The sequence below is a fragment of the Triticum aestivum genome, chromosome 7D (assembly GCF_018294505.1).
Source record: "Triticum aestivum cultivar Chinese Spring chromosome 7D, IWGSC CS RefSeq v2.1, whole genome shotgun sequence".
NCBI lineage: Eukaryota > Viridiplantae > Streptophyta > Magnoliopsida > Poales > Poaceae > Triticum > Triticum aestivum.
In genome coordinates, this window is record NC_057814.1 from 379,004,102 (window position 1) to 379,022,848 (window position 18,747).

General features: G+C 49.1%; 2 protein-coding genes and 1 pseudogene across 4 annotated transcripts; 1 reads left to right on the plus strand and 2 right to left on the minus strand.

Moving 5' to 3' along the window:
- Nucleotides 1-621: 621 nt before the first annotated feature.
- Nucleotides 622-3,798, plus strand: LOC123165951 (Werner Syndrome-like exonuclease; annotated as a pseudogene).
- A 36-nt stretch (nt 3,799-3,834) lies between these two features.
- On the minus strand, nt 3,835-9,341 carry LOC123165950 (pentatricopeptide repeat-containing protein At4g16835, mitochondrial). Of its 2 annotated transcripts, none has more exons than XM_044583712.1 (3): nt 6,454-9,341; nt 6,007-6,281; nt 3,835-5,306 (listed from the first exon to the last, which is right to left on the minus strand). In XM_044583712.1, exon 1 carries the CDS (start codon nt 8,838-8,840, stop codon nt 7,020-7,022), a length of 1,821 nt encoding a protein of 606 aa, XP_044439647.1. In that variant the 5' UTR covers nt 8,841-9,341; the 3' UTR covers nt 3,835-5,306; nt 6,007-6,281; nt 6,454-7,019. The 2 variants fall into 2 exon arrangements, with proteins under 2 accessions (XP_044439647.1, XP_044439646.1); XM_044583711.1 differs by having other exon boundaries at nt 6,432-9,341.
- A 668-nt stretch (nt 9,342-10,009) lies between these two features.
- LOC123164895 (factor of DNA methylation 1) lies at nt 10,010-18,312 on the minus strand. 2 transcript variants are annotated; one of them, XM_044582500.1, is made up of 8 exons: nt 18,188-18,312; nt 17,601-17,660; nt 13,921-14,813; nt 13,182-13,363; nt 11,360-11,449; nt 10,973-11,257; nt 10,664-10,873; nt 10,010-10,448 (listed from the first exon to the last, which is right to left on the minus strand). In XM_044582500.1, the coding sequence occupies exons 2-8, from the start codon at nt 17,603-17,605 to the stop codon at nt 10,224-10,226; spliced, it is 1,890 nt and encodes a 629-aa protein (XP_044438435.1). In that variant the 5' UTR covers nt 17,606-17,660; nt 18,188-18,312; the 3' UTR covers nt 10,010-10,223. The 2 variants fall into 2 exon arrangements, with proteins under 2 accessions (XP_044438435.1, XP_044438436.1); XM_044582501.1 differs by lacking the exons at nt 17,601-17,660; nt 18,188-18,312 and adding an exon at nt 16,324-16,490.
- Nucleotides 18,313-18,747: the final 435 nt, after the last annotated feature.

Genomic DNA, 18,747 nt, shown 5'->3' on the forward strand with positions numbered 1-18,747 from the left:
TCTTCCACGGTGCTTGGTCTTCAGCAGCCTTGCCGGACTCGGCGGAGCGGTGCTTCATCCTACTCATTGATGGCGGCGTATCTCGGCGGCGTGGCGCAGTGGAGATTCGGCGTTCGATGTGTGACGATGGACTCGCGCAGGAGGACGAAGCTGTCTGGTGTCGTGGTGACGTCGATGGCTGAGTGGCCAGACAAGGTAGAAGCCTCAATATTTGCTCTGAAGACGGACCTGTGAAAGATGGCGGCGACGACACACGAGTGCGTCGGACCGGTTTGTGCCCCAGACCCGGTATGTGGCTCGGCTGAGGCTTCCGGCTTTTGATGTTAGGCTTAGGTGAGTGGTCTGGGTAGTGGCCCAGCTAGCACCCCTTCATCATTTTGATGTTAGGCTTAGATGAGTGGTTTGGGTATGTGGCCCAGCTAGCACGCCTTCATCATTTGGATAGGAGTAGGGGCATATGTTGTCAAGATGGCGGATTCAGGCATATTGTTGTAATACTTTGTAAGGTCCTCAAGAATAATCAATAAAGTGGCCGCATGCATCTCCTAGATGCAGAGGCCGGGGGTCATCCTCATTTTCTAAAAAATGAGAGTCACGTTCGTAGAGTTCCAACCTGTATGATCTTTCTATTATGTATATAGCATTCAGCACCTCATCTGTCATCTCCTCGCGTGTTTCTGCTCTTCTCTGATCTCTCTTCCCAACTCCTTGACCGTTGTCGCTCGTCCAACACAAATCACAATGGCGGCCGAGAAGCTCGTCACCTCCGTGGACTTCGAGGACGACATGATCACCGCGACCGTCACGTCCTCCGGCGACGCCGTCAAGGCCTGGCTCCGCCAGATCCGCTACGTCTACCGCTGGGTCTACCACAAGCTCATCGTGGGGCTGGACGCGAGTGGCGCCCCAGCTACAGCCGCGCGCAGAACCCCGTCGCGCTCCTGCAGCTCTGCGTCGGCCGCCGCTGCCTCGTCTTCCAGCTCCTCCACGCCGACTTCGTCCCGCGGGCCCTCCACCGTTTCCTCGCCAACCCGGACTTCCGATTCGTCGGCGTCGGCGTGCAGGACGACGCCGGCCGCCTCAGCAACGACCACGGCCTCGAGGTCGCCAACGCCGTCGACCTGCGCGACCTCGCGGCCGACGAGATGCGCAGGCCGTGGCTCCGCCAGGCCGGGCTCAAGGACGTCGCGGGCGTCGTCATGGGGGCCAACCTCAACAAGCCGCGCAGGGTCAGGATGGGGCCGTGGGACGCCTGCCGCCTCTCCCAAGAGCAGATCCAGTACGCCTGCATCGACGCCTTCGTCTCCTTCGAGGTCGGCCGGAAGCTCCTCACCGGCGACTACTCCTCCTCCGACGAGGAGGACTACTGAGGTGATCGATTACCGTCGTCCCATGTCCTGCTAAATCTACCAGCTCCCAAGTACTAGTGCGTTTAGGTTTAGTTGTTTATCTCGTAACGTTAATTAAGCAATGGATGGTTTATTAGGAGTTTACCTGCAAACTCTAGCTCTTAAGTTTAGGACTTTATGGATCTGTGATGGAAGAATCAGCCAGACATTAGTCATGATGAGGAGTTGAGGGCCGTTTCTTCTACAGAGTTGATGGGCTCGTGCTGCTAGTGGCTTTCAATACAAATTCCGGCCTTTGATCTTGAGGGTAAATTGCATAATTTGGGCCACAAACTGAAATTGGTGATGATGAGGAGTTGAGGACCGTTTCTTCTAATGAGTTGATGGCCATGGCGACGCATGTTTGCAATATTTTGTTGATGGCTTACCAAGCTGACCACTTGGTCATGGCGACGCATGTTGCTAGTGGCTTTCGGTACAAATGTCCACCTTTGATTGAGGGTGAAATTCATAATTTGAGCCACAAACTGAAGGCGTTCCCTGTTGGTACTCGGTGAAGTTGTTACACAAAGTTCTCTTTTGTGTGACAAATAAATATGTGCACCCATCTGTCCTAACAACTTAGTGAGGCGCGCTTCATCTAGTGAAAATATATGGGTTGTCCTTAATTAGCACGGTATTCATAACACAAGTTTTCAGATTTGCTAGATGCATACTACTAGTACTACATACCACTACTAGGACTTGTGCAATAGTGTTATCGTAGGAATGTCACATAGGATAAATGCTGAGATGGAGGAGAAAGTAACCAAAAGAAAATGTTTGTCTTTTTTTCTTTAATTAAGAGATGATCTCCAAGTAACAATATCTCCCATTGCATATAGTTAGTAGAGAGAAGACTGAGATAACCCATTGTATTTTTTTTTTGTTACCATCTCTACTACTTGGACGTGGAAAATGGTGAATGCCACATGGGATAAATGCTGAGACAGAGGACAAAGAACCCAGAAGAAAATGTTTGCCTTCTCTTAATTAAAAAGATGATCTCCCAGCAACAATATTTTTCATCACATATTTAGAAATATCTAGCTACTGAAGGCAAGGCTGAGATAACCCATTGTATAATCTTTTTTTAGTATTGCTATTTCTACGTTTCGTGGTGGAGTAAACATAAGTACTCCCTCCGTCTCAAAATTCTTTTCTTAGATTTATCTAGATACGGATGTATCTAACACTAAAATGTGAATAGATACATTCGTATGTAGACAAATCTAAGACAAGAATTTTGGGACGGAGGGAGTATGTCTTATCAACTACTATACATACCCTTATTCTCTAGTGTTTCGTGGGTATAAGATGGATTGTTCTTAAGGTGGCATTTAGACTTGAGATAATTAGAGCATCTACAACCGGAGCCTCCATAACCCCCCCCCCCCCCTCCCCCACCGGCACCCCCCCTATCCAGCCTGTATGTGGGGCGGATATGGGGACGCCCGGACGCGTCTATCATGTCGGACCCAACAAGCCGGACCCATCCCAAATTGACCAAGCCCACCAAATCAACCACATTCCCTCCGCGCATGTCCTCCATTTCCCGTGTCCACACTACGCCACTCTCGTCCGCCGTCATAGATGTCGTCGTCGGGTACCTTGTCCGCCGCCGTTGGCATGGATGATGCCTCAACGCAATCCCTAGGCTCTCGACTGTGGCCATCAATTGCAAGGCGGAGAACGATGCCCAGTGGTAGCTCGTAGGAAGCAATGCGAGTGTGAAGTGATGGGGAAGGTAGCTGCAGAGAGGGCCGGTGTGGAGATGACCGCTGAGGAGATGGGCTTGGGCGCGTTCGGTATGGCGACTGCGACTGATCCGTCCGTTGTGGCCGTGGCAAGGAAGAACTCGTCGACAGAACCCGACTCCGTTCCGTCCTCCAGTGTCCGGGCATCCTGGATAGCTTTCCAAAAGATGCCGCCGTTGAGGAGACAGTGTACGACTCGTCGCAACTCCAAGTGGAAAACGCAGGGCATGCCCACATGTTGTTCAACAATATGCCGGAAGATCCGATACATTTTTTGCCCCATATGCCATTTGCATTGGTTGATTCATTTGTTGCACATACATTTGATCAATCTAGGGATAGTCTAGGAAGAAGCAAGAGAAATATGTAAAATGGGAGCTAAAAAAGAAGGCGACATTGCAAGGAATTGAGCTCGAGAGAGTGAGGTTGAGGCTTGCGAGACAAATGGAGAAGTTGGGGATCATGTTGCGGGACACTAGCCTCTTGGAGTGGTTGATCGGCATGAAGAAGATGATCAATGAGCGCAATAATGGAGGCGGTTGATTCATTTATGTATCCCATATCTATGTATGAATTGGTATTACTTTATTCTGGCAAGTAATGAATTGTTAAATTGCTGTTTATTTTGTATCCTTGAATTGTTGAATTGATGATGAATTTGTGCCATGTGATGGACGTGCATGCGTTTGCATGAGGGTTTGGCATATAGAGTGTGGTTGTCTGAGAGGACAAATAAGGAGCCGCTTGACACTGTCCGCAAGCGTGTCTAGTCGCGCCGGTGACGTATAGGGGTCGGATTTGGCCAGTGTGGTTGTAGTTGTTTTTAATGGATGGAATACATTCCACATGATATCTCTTTGCTATTTCCAAGTCGATTGAGAAATAGATATAGCTCAATCGATGCTATAGCAGGCAAACTATATATGTGGAGATTCATTATTATTTTCTTTAGTTTTAGGTTGTTTTTCTATTGTATTCCCCTGGAGATCATTGAGAAATAGTTATTTCTCAATCGATTGAGCTCTAGACACTCCCAATTAAAATCCTATAAAAATGCAATGGGAATCCTATAACCAAAAAATAACTCTAATTTTGCAATGCTTCGGTGTTGGACCAAGCATTGCTCGACCACTGCACAAAAGTTGTTTCATACTTCCATCATACGAAAATGTTGCATCCGATTGAAACAGGGCCACAGTGAGTAGTACAATATTTTTCGAGAAACTCATGGCAATACTGCAGTTCTATTTTCGTTAGAAATAAAACCAGGTAAAATAAAGAGTTGCAAACTTTTGTATTTTTCAACTAACCGTGGCACGACAAAAACACGCCGGTAGAAGAATCGCATGAAAACTTTTATGTTGAGCTAGCAGGACACATCGACTTCTTTTTACCGAAGTCAGCAGGAGCTCTGCCATTACATTTCATAAGGGGGGAAAACTGTACATTAGCTGCAAGCAGCTTACAGACGATCTGGGAGGGAGCGGAGCAAAGAAAAGAAAATAAAGGAAGAAGAAGAGAGAGAAAGAAAGGAGTGCCCAGCGTCACTCAGGATTTGTTCCAGCGAATAATTGTCAAGTCTGCTTAGAGAAGGAGCAGTGAAGCATCAAGTGGACTGCGGATTCCGGTGCTGGCTAGCCTATCCGTAGTCCAGTTTATGTTTTGGAGCAGAAGTCAAATGAAAAACTTGATCTTTCCTTCCACTCTTTTCCTCCACGCCCGGCTCAGTTCCGATTGCCTAATTCGGCCAATGAACTGGGCGTCGTAAGCGGCCTTGGAAAGGTAAACTCCATTGCTTGTCAGCTTCCAGGAGAAGGCGTCCTCAGTCTTGCAACTGAACATTTTGAAGCTGCTCCCATAGCCCCAGGAACTGATGGAGCTCGTCTTGCGTGTTCATCCGAAGCAACCCAATCATCCATCTCCCATTTTGCAGCTCCTCATTGACCGAAATGTTCCTTTTCTGCGAAAGCTTCCAAACGAGCAGTTGGAAGAACACGTAGAGTGCTTGTTGCATCCTGCTACACCCTCTGTTCAGCTTCGTCACTCCTTGGCACACTCACTCCACTTTGTTCCACACGACTTTAGCTTGATTATGTACAGAAGTGCACAGAAATGTACAATGTGATGGCAAGGGAAAATATCTGGACATTGTGTGTACCACCTGGTCAAGAAATAGCTATTAATTATTATTTTTATTGTTTGAACATCATTGTTCAATTAATATGTGCCCATGATAATAAGATGAGGTTTCTAAGGATTAACTCCGCCAAATTTGACTTCTGTAGGTAGAACATATAGCAGTACTATTGTTGCATGGGTACGGACAAGACATCTATCAACATCTGATTCTATTTCATCGTGTAATTTGGCTGAAAACTAGCGACACCACGCTTTCACCGAGCAGATCAGAATAGCGGTGGCATAAAAGCTAATGCGAGGAGAAAAACATGTCCAGGATATTTGCATAGCCCGCCCCAAGCCTGTCACATGCAGCAAGATTGTTATGCAAATTCAAAATGGTATTTAGTTCACTGTTTCAGGCCTGAAGCGAACCTGCAGTATGTATAATGCTTATCCTCCCAATGCTTCTTATCTGAACCAGCAATCGTTGGGCACTAACAATTAACAACTTAGGTATTTAGTCTCCCACCCCATAAATCCTTATATTATACCCAATGTACAAAACTAACAAAGGTAAAGAAGAGAAAAGTACAAGAGATACATGGAGGAACAGAGATCACCTCACAAACAGACCACCTCAACACAAACGCTAAACATAGTTTGTGAGGTGGAGTGCTCTGAGAGAAGGGTGCATGAAGGAGGAGAAAGACCGTGGGAAGCGTGAAATAGAGGTGGAATACCTCTGGATTGACTTCCTCTCTGGAGTCTGAACATGCCTTGGGGGTGTCCGATCTGGTGGCGGTGGGCCTCGTGGTGGCCGCAGGTGGAAGTGGTGTGCTTTGAGGTCATCGGATCTGCTGGTGGCTCGTGCCTAGGCTTCAGTTGTTCCTGATGGTAGAAGGATGATTCGGCGAGGTTGGCGGCGCACATCATGGTGAGAAAACTTGGCATCATGGCGATGCACTCTTACAGCCTGAGCCCGTGACGGTGCTATAACTGGACTCGACATGGAAATCTGCACAAACCCTCGCATTCTTAAAGATCTTAGTTATAGATAGATCCATTTATAGGCATTATCATAACACTTTTTTTGGAAAGTTTGAGCTTATTTGCACTAACGAATTATGACAATGGCTATTTTTCTTCAAAAAAGAGTTAAGTTTACCCGGTGTTAACTTTGAGCTCACCCTCCATTTTCTTCCTGGATTCGCCAGTGCCAGCATCTGCATTTTAAGACTCTCGTCCATCTACATCATGCAGTGCAAAATCAAGATCTACAACATAAACCATTGCCTTCATGTGCTCCTCTAACTGGTCCAATCTTTCATGAATCAAACGAGGCTGACAAGTGCAAACTTTCAGTTGATCTGAACTCACGAATCAACTACTGGAGCAGTACGAATAGTGCTGGGAATTGGAGCATACACATCTCCAACTGCCTGATACCTAGATGTGAAATATAAATCAAATGCGCTTCATCAGTCCTTCCATACACCTTGCTTCTTGATTTTGCACTCATGCCACATCCATCAACAATGTGTCTGTCAAGTGCCACAATAGGCTATTAGGTTTTGCCTAACCTCACAGGACACAACATGTTGCCCAAGTAACAACACTAAGAAACCACTATGGTAAATTCTCACATGTTAGGATGTTGACTACTTCACAGATCCAATGCTCTTGTTAAGGATCAACTACTGTTGCATCCCTATCAAATTTGCCAGTATACATCAAACCTTGTTACTGGCTTTCTTCACCAGTAATCCCCACATGAACAATGCCCACCTTTAAAGTGATGGAAACGTGTTGTATCCCTCAGGATGATTTCTCGATCCTCGATCTTGGAGATGAGCTTCGCAGCATTATGGCAATCTCCACAGACCCTGAGATTCTTGAATATCCTCAAGGTTAACCCAGGTGCAGTACTAATGAGGCCAAAAGCAATAGCGAGCTTCTCACTGTGCCTCATTAGCATCTGCACCTTAAGACTCTCGTCTACATCATGCAGTACAAAATCAAGATCTGGAACATAACCCATTGCCTTCATCCGCTCCTCCAACCGGTCCAATCTTTCATGAATCAAACGAAGCTGAGGATGCAATCTGTCATTTGATCTGAACTCATGAATCACACCCTTTATCTCAACCCAGCTATACCCAGGTGTTTTGACAACCGCATTATCCTTCATCCACCTCCTTACTCTGGAGACGTCGGCCCACTGATTCGCCGCAGCATAAATATTTGCCAACTGTACATAGGCGCCTGCGCTGTGTGGGTTCTGTTGGATCAGCTTTCCAGCAGCAAATTCAGCAAACTCCGAGTTCTTATAAACTCTACAAGCAGCCAACAGAGTGCCATAGGCAGAAGGATGTGGCTCAAAAGGCATAGAGCGAATCAAGCACACAGCTCTTTCAAGCAAACCGGCTCGGCACAGAAGATCCACCATGCAAGAGTAATGATCAGCCCGTGGCTCGACTCCGTAGATTTCCTGCATTGTCTCAAAACACTGTATTCCAAAATCACAAAGTCCAGTGTGGATGCAAGCAGTTAATACTGCCACAAAAGTAATCCAGTTAGGCTTAACACCTTGAGCCCTCATCTTTTCAAACAGGCTGATAGCTTCCTGCCCGTGGCCATGCTGTGCATAGCCTGAAATCATTGCATTCCATGCAACCACATCCCTTGTACGCATCTCACTGAACAGCTTGCACGCGCCCTCCAAGTCGCCGCACTTGCAGTACATGCTCACGAGCGACGTGCCAACAGTTATTCTCCGACTCAGCGGCAGCTTGATGCACCACTGATGTACCTGCCTCCCAAATCCCAGCGCAGACAGGTTGCTGCATCCAAGGAGCACGCTACTTAATGTCGACTCGTTTGGCCGAACATCGGCATCCCTGACTATCGTCTTGAACACCCTCAAAGCATCACCTGCGCGTGAATTTTTGACATAGCCAGCAACCATGGCGTTCCAGGAAACCAAGTTCCTCACAGGCATTCCCTGGAAGAACTCCGTTGCCTTGTCCACATCGCCAGCATCCATGTACCCTGACACCATGGCTGTCCAAAGAAAAGCGTCCTCCTTGTCGGGCGCGTCCCTAAAGCACTCCTCGGCCATGCCCATGTCTCCAGCGGAGGCAAACCCGGAAACCATGGCGTTCCAGGAGACGGAGTTCCTCGCAGGCATGGCCAGGAACAAGGCCCTGGCCTCCCCCACGGCCCCGTTCCTGGACAGCCCGGACACCATGGTGTTCCAGGACGCGACGTCCCTGTCCGGCATCGCGGAGAAGAGCTCCCGGGCGCCGCGGACGTCGCCGCCGGCGAAGTGGCAGGACAGGAGCGTGTTGTAGGAGACGACGTCAGGGTGCGGGATTCGGTCGAACAGGTGGCACGCGTCCGCGAGGCGGCCGCCGGGCGCCCTCGCGTAGCCCGCGAGGAGGCGGTTGTAGTCGGCCGTGGTCTTGCGGGGCGCGGACGCGAAGGCCTCCGCGGCGCCGGCGAGGTCCCCACGCCGGACGGCTGCCGTGGTGAGGTAGCGGGCACCGACACCGAGACGAAGTCGGCGCCCGATCATCTGTGTTGCAGCGGGACAGGCATGGGGAACGCGAGGAGAGTGGGAGGTGGGCGCCGTCCACACCCTCTTTGCTGTCTTGCCTTCCCTTTTGTTGAACAAAAATGGTGTTCTTTGCTTTTGGTGAAATTTACTCAAAAGTCAAGCAAATGTTCTCACATGTGAGGATGATGATATGGTTGGTGTGGTGGCAATACAAAAAAGGCAATGATTTAAATCGGGCATCGACCACTCGCTCATGTAGCTCTCATTTACACAGCTCACAATGCTAGAAACGACGGGCACAGGGGACTGGAACACGCCACTAGCATCATCGATAGCTGTAATCGGCGACAGAAAAGCTTCAAATGGTAGCGCGATTTGCTGCGACCAGCGGCTTGCTAGGGCAAGATGTGACAGAAAAACTTCAACCGGCGATGCGATTTGCTACGACGACGGGGTGAAAGGAGCAGCAATCGGTGACGGGGATGTTGGAGCCGTTGCCGATGAAGCTGGAACCGGCGGGTTTTATTCTTTAGCCAATGGAAGTGATGTTGTGATGACGATAGGGTGGCATCGCGATGGCAGCAACCGGCACCTATAAAAGCTACAACCGACGGCTTGTTTTGCTGTGATGCTCATGGGGTGAAGCGGTGACCCGGGAGACCAGAGCGAGGGCAGCAGACGGTGCACCCGTGCGCCGAGCGTTGACGGCGGGGCAACGCTCACAATGCTACGTTATGCAATGTCGGAACAACAACTCATCCACAGTTGCATGATTGTCAACAACGAGGCCTCGTGTCCATGGATGGGCCAGGACGGTCAGCGGCGCTCATTGTCACTCTTTCCCTCTCCTACACACGGTTGCATGATTTGAGAAAAAAACATCCACGAAATGGATGAAGAATGGGCCCTAATCCGACGGTTGGAGGACAACGCAACGGCCGCTCGGGATGCGACCGGCCGAAAGTTGGGCTGGTCAATCGGCGAGCATTGGCCATACAAAAACCACATGTGCCAAATGAATTCTTACATGGACAAACAAAAACATTGACACACACATCTTCCAACTTACACACGGGCTCCTCGCAAAAAATTAAGTTGGCCGAGTTCATGCCAGATGCCAAAAAAACACACACACACACACTCAAGAATGACAATAAAGTGACCCATTGCAGAAAAAAGAACCATCATAAGAAAGAAGAAACGATTCATTGCAAGCATTGTCTGCCAACTACGAATGGAATAAAAGGGGTTCCGATACATCACTGCTCTCAGACTGACTGAGCTGAGCAGCACATAACTTGTCTTGCAGTTCACCAACATTATTAAAGGGAAACAGTTTGTCAAGTCTTCTCCAATCCCCAAAATGAAAAACCACTGCTTGTACTGGGTACCACACGTTGATCACCTCTTACGCTTGGCCTTCCACTGCTTGAGGATATGCTCCACCACTTCCCCCATGCTAGCCTTCCTGCTCTCTTTGTTGTTCCACAGCTCCGAGACCACGTAGCTGCCGCTGGCATTGTACTCGTTCATCTCCACCAGCGCGGTGGTCACAGCCTTGTAAACCTCTTCGCCCAGCTCCTCCTTCAGTCCCACCAGCTTCTCGTCCCCTTTGTCGATGATTTGCTGGGGGACACATCACATCATGTTAGTGTTGATCATTGCAATATGTACTTGTCAGCAAGTGTTGATCATTGCAATATGTACTTGTCAGCAAGTGTTGATCATTGCAATATGTACTTGTTAGCAAGTGTTGATCATTGCAATAAGTACTTGTCAGCAAGTATTTGCTTAAGACAGGAAGGCAACAAGATAAGAATCACTCCATTGATCGTTCATACCTCAGACTTTTCACCTCTGGTCACTATCTTAAAAGGGTGCCAATTAGCATCCCTCAGATTGTCTTGCCACATGGAGCAAAATTCAAGAGCTTTTGTATCCGCCTCCGCGCCATACTTTGGTTTGCAAGCTTCAATAAACGGCTTCTCATCCACTTGACCCATCCTCCTGATTCCAATGTTGCTACGAGGGCCCAACAGATCCACCAAGCCCTGTAAACCAACAAGCTCAAGATTTTAGTGTACAGAATTTTCCCCACAAAATGAAAACTGTTAAAGAGAACAAGTGTGTGTGCGTGTATGTAACGTTACCGAAATAAGCTCTTTCTTTGCATCCTGCAGTTCATCATTGGTCATCCTTTCCTTGATAATCAGAGCTTGATTTAGCTCTTCCAGGTCTTCCATTGCGTCGATTCTATCCTGTAGATCCTTATTCAGCTCTTCGGTACGTTTCTTCACATCGACGCCCTCTCCCTCCATGTGCTTCACCACCTCCAATTTGCCTCTAAGCTGTTGAATATCCAGCTCCAGCTGATGCTTCTCATCAAGCTGCTTCTCTAACAGCAAGATTTTGTTCAGAGCAGCTTCCTTCTCTTTCTGAAAAGGAATTTGACATGTCAGGGTAAATTCTAGATTCTGGAATGGAAACTCTCGAGACATTTGAATGACACTAACAATTGGAAGGGTAGGAGCGCATACCTTGTGTTTCTCAACAAGACTCCGTACACCTTCATTGGCTTTTTCTTGCTCAATTCTTGCCATGTTAAGGGAGTCGTTTTGACCATCATTCTGAAGGGAAATTAGTTCAGCAGTAAGATAACTAGCCAGCTAGATTTTTCTACAAAAAGATCACCACAAGCATGCCAAAATGCTAGTATTCCGAGAAGGGAAACGTTTGGGGCCGGGGCACCGGCCGAAGCTTCGGCCGGTCCAGTCCACGCGCGCACGCCGCGACCCAGTCGCGAGCAACCACGTGGCGCTGCGGATCTCGCGAATCTCGCCTCATTCCTGTCTCGCAGCTCCGCGGATCTCGCCCCCATCCTCATCTCCTGCAGCGCCGGCGCCCACATCTCGCCGTCGGCCATGGAAGGTCGAATCCCCCGCGCGTCCATGGATCTAGATCTCACCCCGCCATGCTTTACAGCCCGTTTCGCCATTGGATGCAGCCCGTTGACCAATCCCCATCCCCGGCGGTTGCAACTCCCACACGTCTCGTGCTTCTGCCTCGCCGCCGACGAGCCAGGCGCGCGATGGTCGACACCGGAAGGCTTCTGCAGAATCGTCGCACCCCCTCATGTTGCAACCGTTTAAAAAAAAGCTTCATCCCCCTAGATGAAAAGCTTCAACCGGATGTAGAGAAAGCTACAAGCGGTCAGCGCCATCGCCGGAAAGCTACAACCGTTGACATGAAATGCTACATCCTTCGATTAAAAAAGCTTCAACCGAAACGACACAAAAAGCCTTGACCAAGTGCTGCTAAAAAGAAAATAGCTACAACTTTTGGTAGAAAAGCTTCAACGGTTGTTGGAAAAAGCTCCAACCATTGAGAGAGAAAGCTACAACTAGACACTATGAAAATAAGAAAGCTTCAACCAGCGACGGCTGGAGGTGGAAGAAGATGATAAAATGCTGCAGTTTTGCTACATGCTTCAACCGGCATAGATTTTTGCTACAACTGGCATAGCATTTTGCTACAACTAGCGTCACGTTTTGCTACAACACACAGCCGGCGTCGCGGTTTTGCTACAACTAGCATCGTTTTTTGCTACAACCGGCATAATGTTTTGCTACATCCATCACGGCCGAGCTGCGACCCAGCACGGGTTTCTGTGAATTCCGGCGGCGAGATCCAGCACGGGGGGCAGGGGCGGATGCTGCAACCGGTCGCCGGCGAGCTGCTACGGGCTCGCGGCGAGCTGCAACCTCGACCGGCCATAACGGAGCTCGAGCCCAAATCCATGGCGACAAGGAGGTCATGACGTATGTAAGACATGATTGAAGCAATCCCAAGGCGGCTTGATAGGTGGGGGAGCCCCTCGTCGACGTGATTCGGCCGCGGGGAACGAATAACAGGCGGATCTAGCCGCCGCCGCCGCGGATCGGGGACGGGCAGTCGCGGGGGGGATCCAGCTCCCCTGTTTTCCTTGCTGTGGCTGTTCGTACACGGTCGCAACAAAACTGTTCTTTTTTGCTGCAACGGTTGCTTCAGTCCGTGTATGCGCGCAGATCTAACGGTCCATGCAAACCGCATCCGACGGCTGGGCCTCGACCGGCCCAACTGTTGGGCCGGTGCGCCGGCGCAGATCGCTGCCCTTCCGAGAACAATATCAGTATATACTACTCCCTCCGTAAACTAATATAAGAGTGTTTAGATCACTATTTTAGTTATCTAAACACTCCTATATTAGTTTACAGAGGGAGTAGTAAACAGAGTCAAAATTTAGACCAAGAAAGCTATTCACTGAATTCCGGTATAAATGATGCATTTTATAGTAAACAGTTATGTGAGTGAATTTCATACCTTCTTCCTCTCATTCTCCAGTTTTCTTCTTTCCATGTCAGTTTGAGCAACTATTTCACTTAGTTGCTTTGATCTCCTTTTGATGTCGTTCTCTTTCTCATCCAACTGCTTTCTCAGCTGATCAGTCTCATGGAAAATTTTCAGCGAATGTTCACGGGCAGTTGACTGCATCTTTCGCATTTCTGTAGAGAAAACAAATAAAACATGATACAGTAGACATGATCATATTCGCAATGCAAATGAGTGTACCATTCATACAGCAATTGCATGAGACTTTGGGGAGCAGGGGAAACAAGAAAATCAGAAGAATCTTTCTCTCTATTCACTATCATTCCGCGTGGGTCCTTGAGCGGATCCCACATTAGCTCTTATTGAAACCAAGAAATATAGGCCTGCTTGCCATCCACACCAGAATAGCAGCTTTATCCGCCTGAAGTCGTGTAAACCAGAAATGAATTAACAAGGAAGGAATTCGTAGCCCAGAACCTTAAGCAGGAGCTCGCGACTATGGCAGGGCGGTACGCTCTGCTCTCTCGCGACCTCCACTCTAATCAAAAGACTAAAGGACCCTAGTAAATAAAGCAAAGATTTCTGAGCTAGGAATCAGAGGAAATGCTCTGACTCGATCTTATCAACGTCCATGAATGTGAAATCATAGATCGAACTGCCGAATTGGCAAAAAGAAAAAATAGTTGTTTTGGTGAACATCAAAGAAAAAACTTGCTCTTCTTCCATATACCTTCATTGTAGCGTTGGTCCAGCGAGTCGTTGTCTTCCATGGCCCTTTGGAGAGCGAGATCCATCTGATTACACTTGCACTCAAGTTCCATCAAGTACTTGCTCTTAGCACTAATCTGGCTCGTCAAACTAGTTATGAGAGTGTCAGTCTTGCGGGACATCTCCTGTTGCAGTTCAGCCACTGTCTTGAGATCACCATTTTCTGACAAGAACTTGCCAACTGGATCATCGGCTTTGTAATCCTCCTCTTTTGCCAGCCAAGCAAACATGTACTTGTCAGATTTACTTGCCTCCCAATCCGTTTTACCCAGATGATGTGATTTGTAGGTGTTGTGGAATCCCAAGGCATCCTTGAACCCGATCCAATCCTTGTTGAAACGGACTATTGCAAAGCCAGTGTACTCGCCGTCAGGAGAATGCACAGCATTGAAACGTATGGGTTTGTAACCAGCTAGCTGTTGCATTACAATGGCTCCACCTCTCTGTGTTTGCTCTACTGGAACATTGGCAAGGATGCCCATCCAGGGCCAAACAAACAGCTCCTGGTCCTGGACTGGCTTTGGAGGGTTGATCAGCGCCACGGCCTGTCGCGGTGGCAACGAACCTGCTGCATCAGCATGGTCAGTCTTGAGATGACTGGCTAGTGCCTGATGGTTTGCCTTCACTTTGGCAGCACGGTTGGATGCGCCCACACCAATTGCGTGCTGAAGCAGCTCATTGTAGCGGTAGTCCTGCTTCTTCTTCCCGGGGCAGAACGGGCATCTAAACCTGTCGGCGCCGAACCTCGCCACAAGCTTGCCAGACTTGAGGTCTGTGTACGCCTTCTCAGCATAGTCATCGATATCAGTGTCACTTAGCTCTGACGACTCGTCTGAACTGCACTCCATACGAGACCTGAAAATAAGGAATGATCAGCTAGAAAAATTGCACCAAGCTAGCAGCAAGACAGTGGACTGACAGTAGAACAAAAACATACTGATGTTTATGCCAAGCAACTAACTAGCCAAGAAACAATAAGCAGTTCACACACTGATGTTATGTAACCGATTCACAACAACAAGAGGAGCAAATGTTATGTAACCAATTGATAGCAACAAGAGAAACACCACCTCTTGTGCCCACCAAGCATGTTATTATAAATCAATAAATGCACACATATATGGAACAGTGTTGGAGATGTAAGCATGAGTAGTAGGCCTGATTCGACGCTGCTCATACACACTGAGGTAGCGCATGCACATTCACATACCAAATCGCATCCTAAGGAGAACACGACTGAAGCATATGCATATGCAGGCTAAAGATCAAACGCTAGCGCACCTCCTTCTCGACGGCCACAAACCCTCTAAAGCAATACCCCAAATACGTCACGCGCACACTAGCAAGAGAGACTAACCAAAGCCAAAAAGAAATACCGTGCGGTGCTGCCAAGAAATAGCCAGAGACCTAATTAGGCAGAACAAAAAGAAGCGAGACCACGACGGTACTGCCAAGAACACCGTGTACGGTGCATCTCAAGGAAGGAGGCATTCAAATCGTGGAGAAACAGAGCCAAGGATCTTGCTCTCTTTTTTGTATATTTGATCAAATAGCTGGACTGCATCACCCAACCGCCCATTTTATACAGAGAGAGAGAGAGAGAGAGAGAGAGAGATGCAGGAACATTGGGGCTTTGGTTCTGTCTTAGCAGGCTGGTGCTGCTGCATCTCATGCTGCTCGTTGGAGAGGAAAGGGATGTAGAGGGGGAGGCGTATCTTGGAGCAGGTGGGCTCGTTGTTAGTGAGGAAGAGGATGGAGAGGCTAAGGGTCGGTTCTTGGCCCTTGGAGCAGGTGCAGGTCGGCTCCTTTTTAGTGAGGAAAAGGATGGAGGGTCGAAGGGTCGGACTTGGAGCAGGTCGGCCCGTTCTGAGTGAGGAAAAGGATGGCGAGGTGAAGGATCGGAGCTTGGAACTGGTCGATGCGGCGGGTGGTGGCGTTTCCGGCGGTCCGCGACAGCATGGCAGAGCTCATCGAAGGCGCGCGCGGCGGCAGCCAGGGACGGGATGCCGAAGCCGTGGCGATTTGCGTGAGGGGGGGAGAGCGCCGGGCAGCGCGAGCGAGGAGGAGGTCGGGCAGGGCTGCGGTGGCGTCCGCCGCGTCGATCTGGGCGAACGGTCGGCATTGGGCGGCCGCCGTCGCCGCATCGATGGCGGACGCTGCGAGCAAGAGAGATCAACCAAAACCAAAAGAAATACTCCTAAAAATTAGTACTAGTAGTTGTGCGGCGCGGGCAAGAGAGATTAACCAAAACTAAAACGAAAAGAATCCAAGAAAAAAGAGGCGGAAAGAAAGAAGAGCAGAGCGAGCTGCGAGCACAGATCGTATCGTATGATTGGTAATATTATTAGAGGGCCAAGAAAATCACCAGCAAGGTCTCGGTCTCTCTATCTCTATCTCCCTCTCTCTTGGTGTGTCTTGATGGAAGCAGCAGCGAGCGAGATGGGGGGGAGGTGGGGAGAGAAAAGTGGCGAGGAGGGGGATGAATGGCAAGCGCCTCGCTGCAGTCCCCTCCCACGTCCTTCCTTTCCTCTTGTATGCAACGCGCGCAGCGGCAGCGCAGGCAGCACGGTGCAACTACTCCCGGCAAAGTCGCATCGTGGCCGCACGCGCCGCATCCGACGGTGGGCGATCGGGCGTTGCCGTCTACGTGATCGCAGCGGGGTGGTGGGCCAGCAGAGAGGCTGCGGAAATGGCAGGCCTTGCTTGTTTGCTTGTGGGCTGATGCGTTTTTTGACCGGCTGGCTGAGCTGCCTGTCTGCTGGATTACGTGTGGCCTTGGCACTGGCTGTGGTGTGGCTGGCACAAGGAAAGTAAAGCAGGCGCAAGAATTCCAACGGCCGGGCACCTCCTACCCTCTTGCCAAACGCGAGCACGCACTCCACTATTACGAATCCTACTACTGTACTATTAATCCTACCATAGCAGTAATAATTCACAAACGGCAAGATCTTATGCTGACCTGTCAGTCTAGCCGTCTAGGCATATACGAAGAAAAAGAAACAGAGTCTGCTACTGTTACGCTCGTCTCGGCTAATACCTACCAAGGCAATTAGTCACCGATTAGCGGGCAATACGCTAGGCTAGGCTGCCGCCTTGTACAAGCAACGCTCTTCAGTTCATCCCATTCAGATCTCGCGTGTGAGCCAACTAACGCACGCACTCACTCGGTGTTTCGGTTCACCACAAACCTTCCAGTTACTCTCGCTTCAGATAAAAAATAAAAGAAACAAATCTCCTACTAGCAGTTTGTTGTTTCTTCACTAATACTAGATCTAGGCTGACGCCCCTCAAAAAAACACAAGTAAATCTAGCCCGACTGTTCTAAAAAAAACAGGTAGATGTAGCCCAGGCCGGCCCATCCAGCCCATATGGCTGGGAAAATATGGATCTGGCCGTACCAGATGCCGGATTGGTGTGAGTGAAGTGCACCACGATCATCAACAGAAAAGGTTTGCCTAAAAAAAATCAACAGAAAAGGTTTTCCTAAAAAAACAACAGGAAAAGAAATCACTCTCTCAAAAAAAGAAAAGAATAAATCCTCTTACGCCCCCAGTCCCTCGGATGACACACACAGGCACACAAAGATGCAGGAATCATGGCAACAGAGCAAAGGAAAGAAGGAGAGCAAAGAAGATACATTACCCCATCTCTTGGTGGCATGGATCTCCTAGATCGACGGATCCGACGCCGATTAATCAACACCTGCAAGAGATTAAAGAGAAGAGGCAGATAGATTAGGCCAAAGACAAGAGGGCGGCGAAGCAAGTAAAGGAAGTTGCGGAAGAAGGCCGATCGAAGACGAACAAGAAGAAGAAGTAGGCAGAGAACGAGAGGAACACCGAGTAAACCAACACGAGTCTAGGCAGAAGGTAGATCGGGAACATATACGGAGATGAGCATCCCTCCCAAATAACATGGGGAAAAACTAGCACCGGCAAGAGAGATTATTAACCAAAAGAAGCCAGGCGAAAAGAGAGAGGCGGAAAGAAACAACACAAGAAAGAAAAGCAGAGCGAGCGAGAGAGAGATCACATCATATCACTGGTAAAATTATCAGAGGAGAAAAGAAAGAAGAGCACACAGAGGAGGAAGAAGGCCGAGCAAGAAAAGCAGAGCGGGCGAGAGATCATATCATATCACTGGTAAAATTATCAGGGGAGAAAAGAAAGTAGAGCAGAGGAGGAAGAAGGCCGAGCAAGAAAATCACCACCCTCTCTCTTTTCTCTTACTGATTGATTGAAGCGGCCGGCGAGGTGAGCAAAGATGCGGCCGGCGAGGAATGGCAAGAGTCTCCTCTCCAAAAACCCTCTCCTCCTCTCTCAATCTAAAAGGTGGGAGTGCCCACGGTTTCCTCTTATAGGCAGAGCGCTCGGCCCGGTGCAGGCAGCACGGTGCAACCACTCTGGGCAAAGCCCCATCCTGGCCGCACACGGCGCATCCGACGGTGGAGGATCGGGCGTTGCCGTCTACGTGATAGCGCAGGGTGGTGGGCCAACCTGGCCTGGGGGTGTAGCTGCAAGACGGTAGAAAGACTGCGAAAATGGCAGGCCATTGTTTTATACCGGCTGACTGGGTGGCTGGCTGGATTACGTGTGCCTCTGCTACTGGCTGTGGCTGGTACAACCAAAGTAAAGCACCCGCAAAAATTTCAACTGCCAAACGCCAGTATGTACTGCACGCACTCCAACTCCACTATTATCAGTCTTTTTTTTGCGATGACTATTATGAGTCTTGTTAATCCTGCTAATTTACACACGGCAAGCTAGACCTTCTTCTCACCTGGTGGTGA

Bases quoted from the DNA above. Each gene is read 5' to 3' on its own strand.
- LOC123165950 (XM_044583712.1), bottom strand. From the start codon at position 8,840: ATGATCGGGCGCCGACTTCGTCTCGGTGTCGGTGCCCGCTACCTCACC.
- LOC123164895 (XM_044582500.1), bottom strand. The intron at 11,258-11,359 runs GTATGCGCTCCT...ATTCCTTTTCAG, and splicing joins GTCTTGTTGAGAAACACAAG to AAAGAGAAGGAAGCTGCTCT. The intron at 10,874-10,972 runs GTAACGTTACAT...GTTGGTTTACAG, and splicing joins CAAAGAAAGAGCTTATTTCG to GGCTTGGTGGATCTGTTGGG.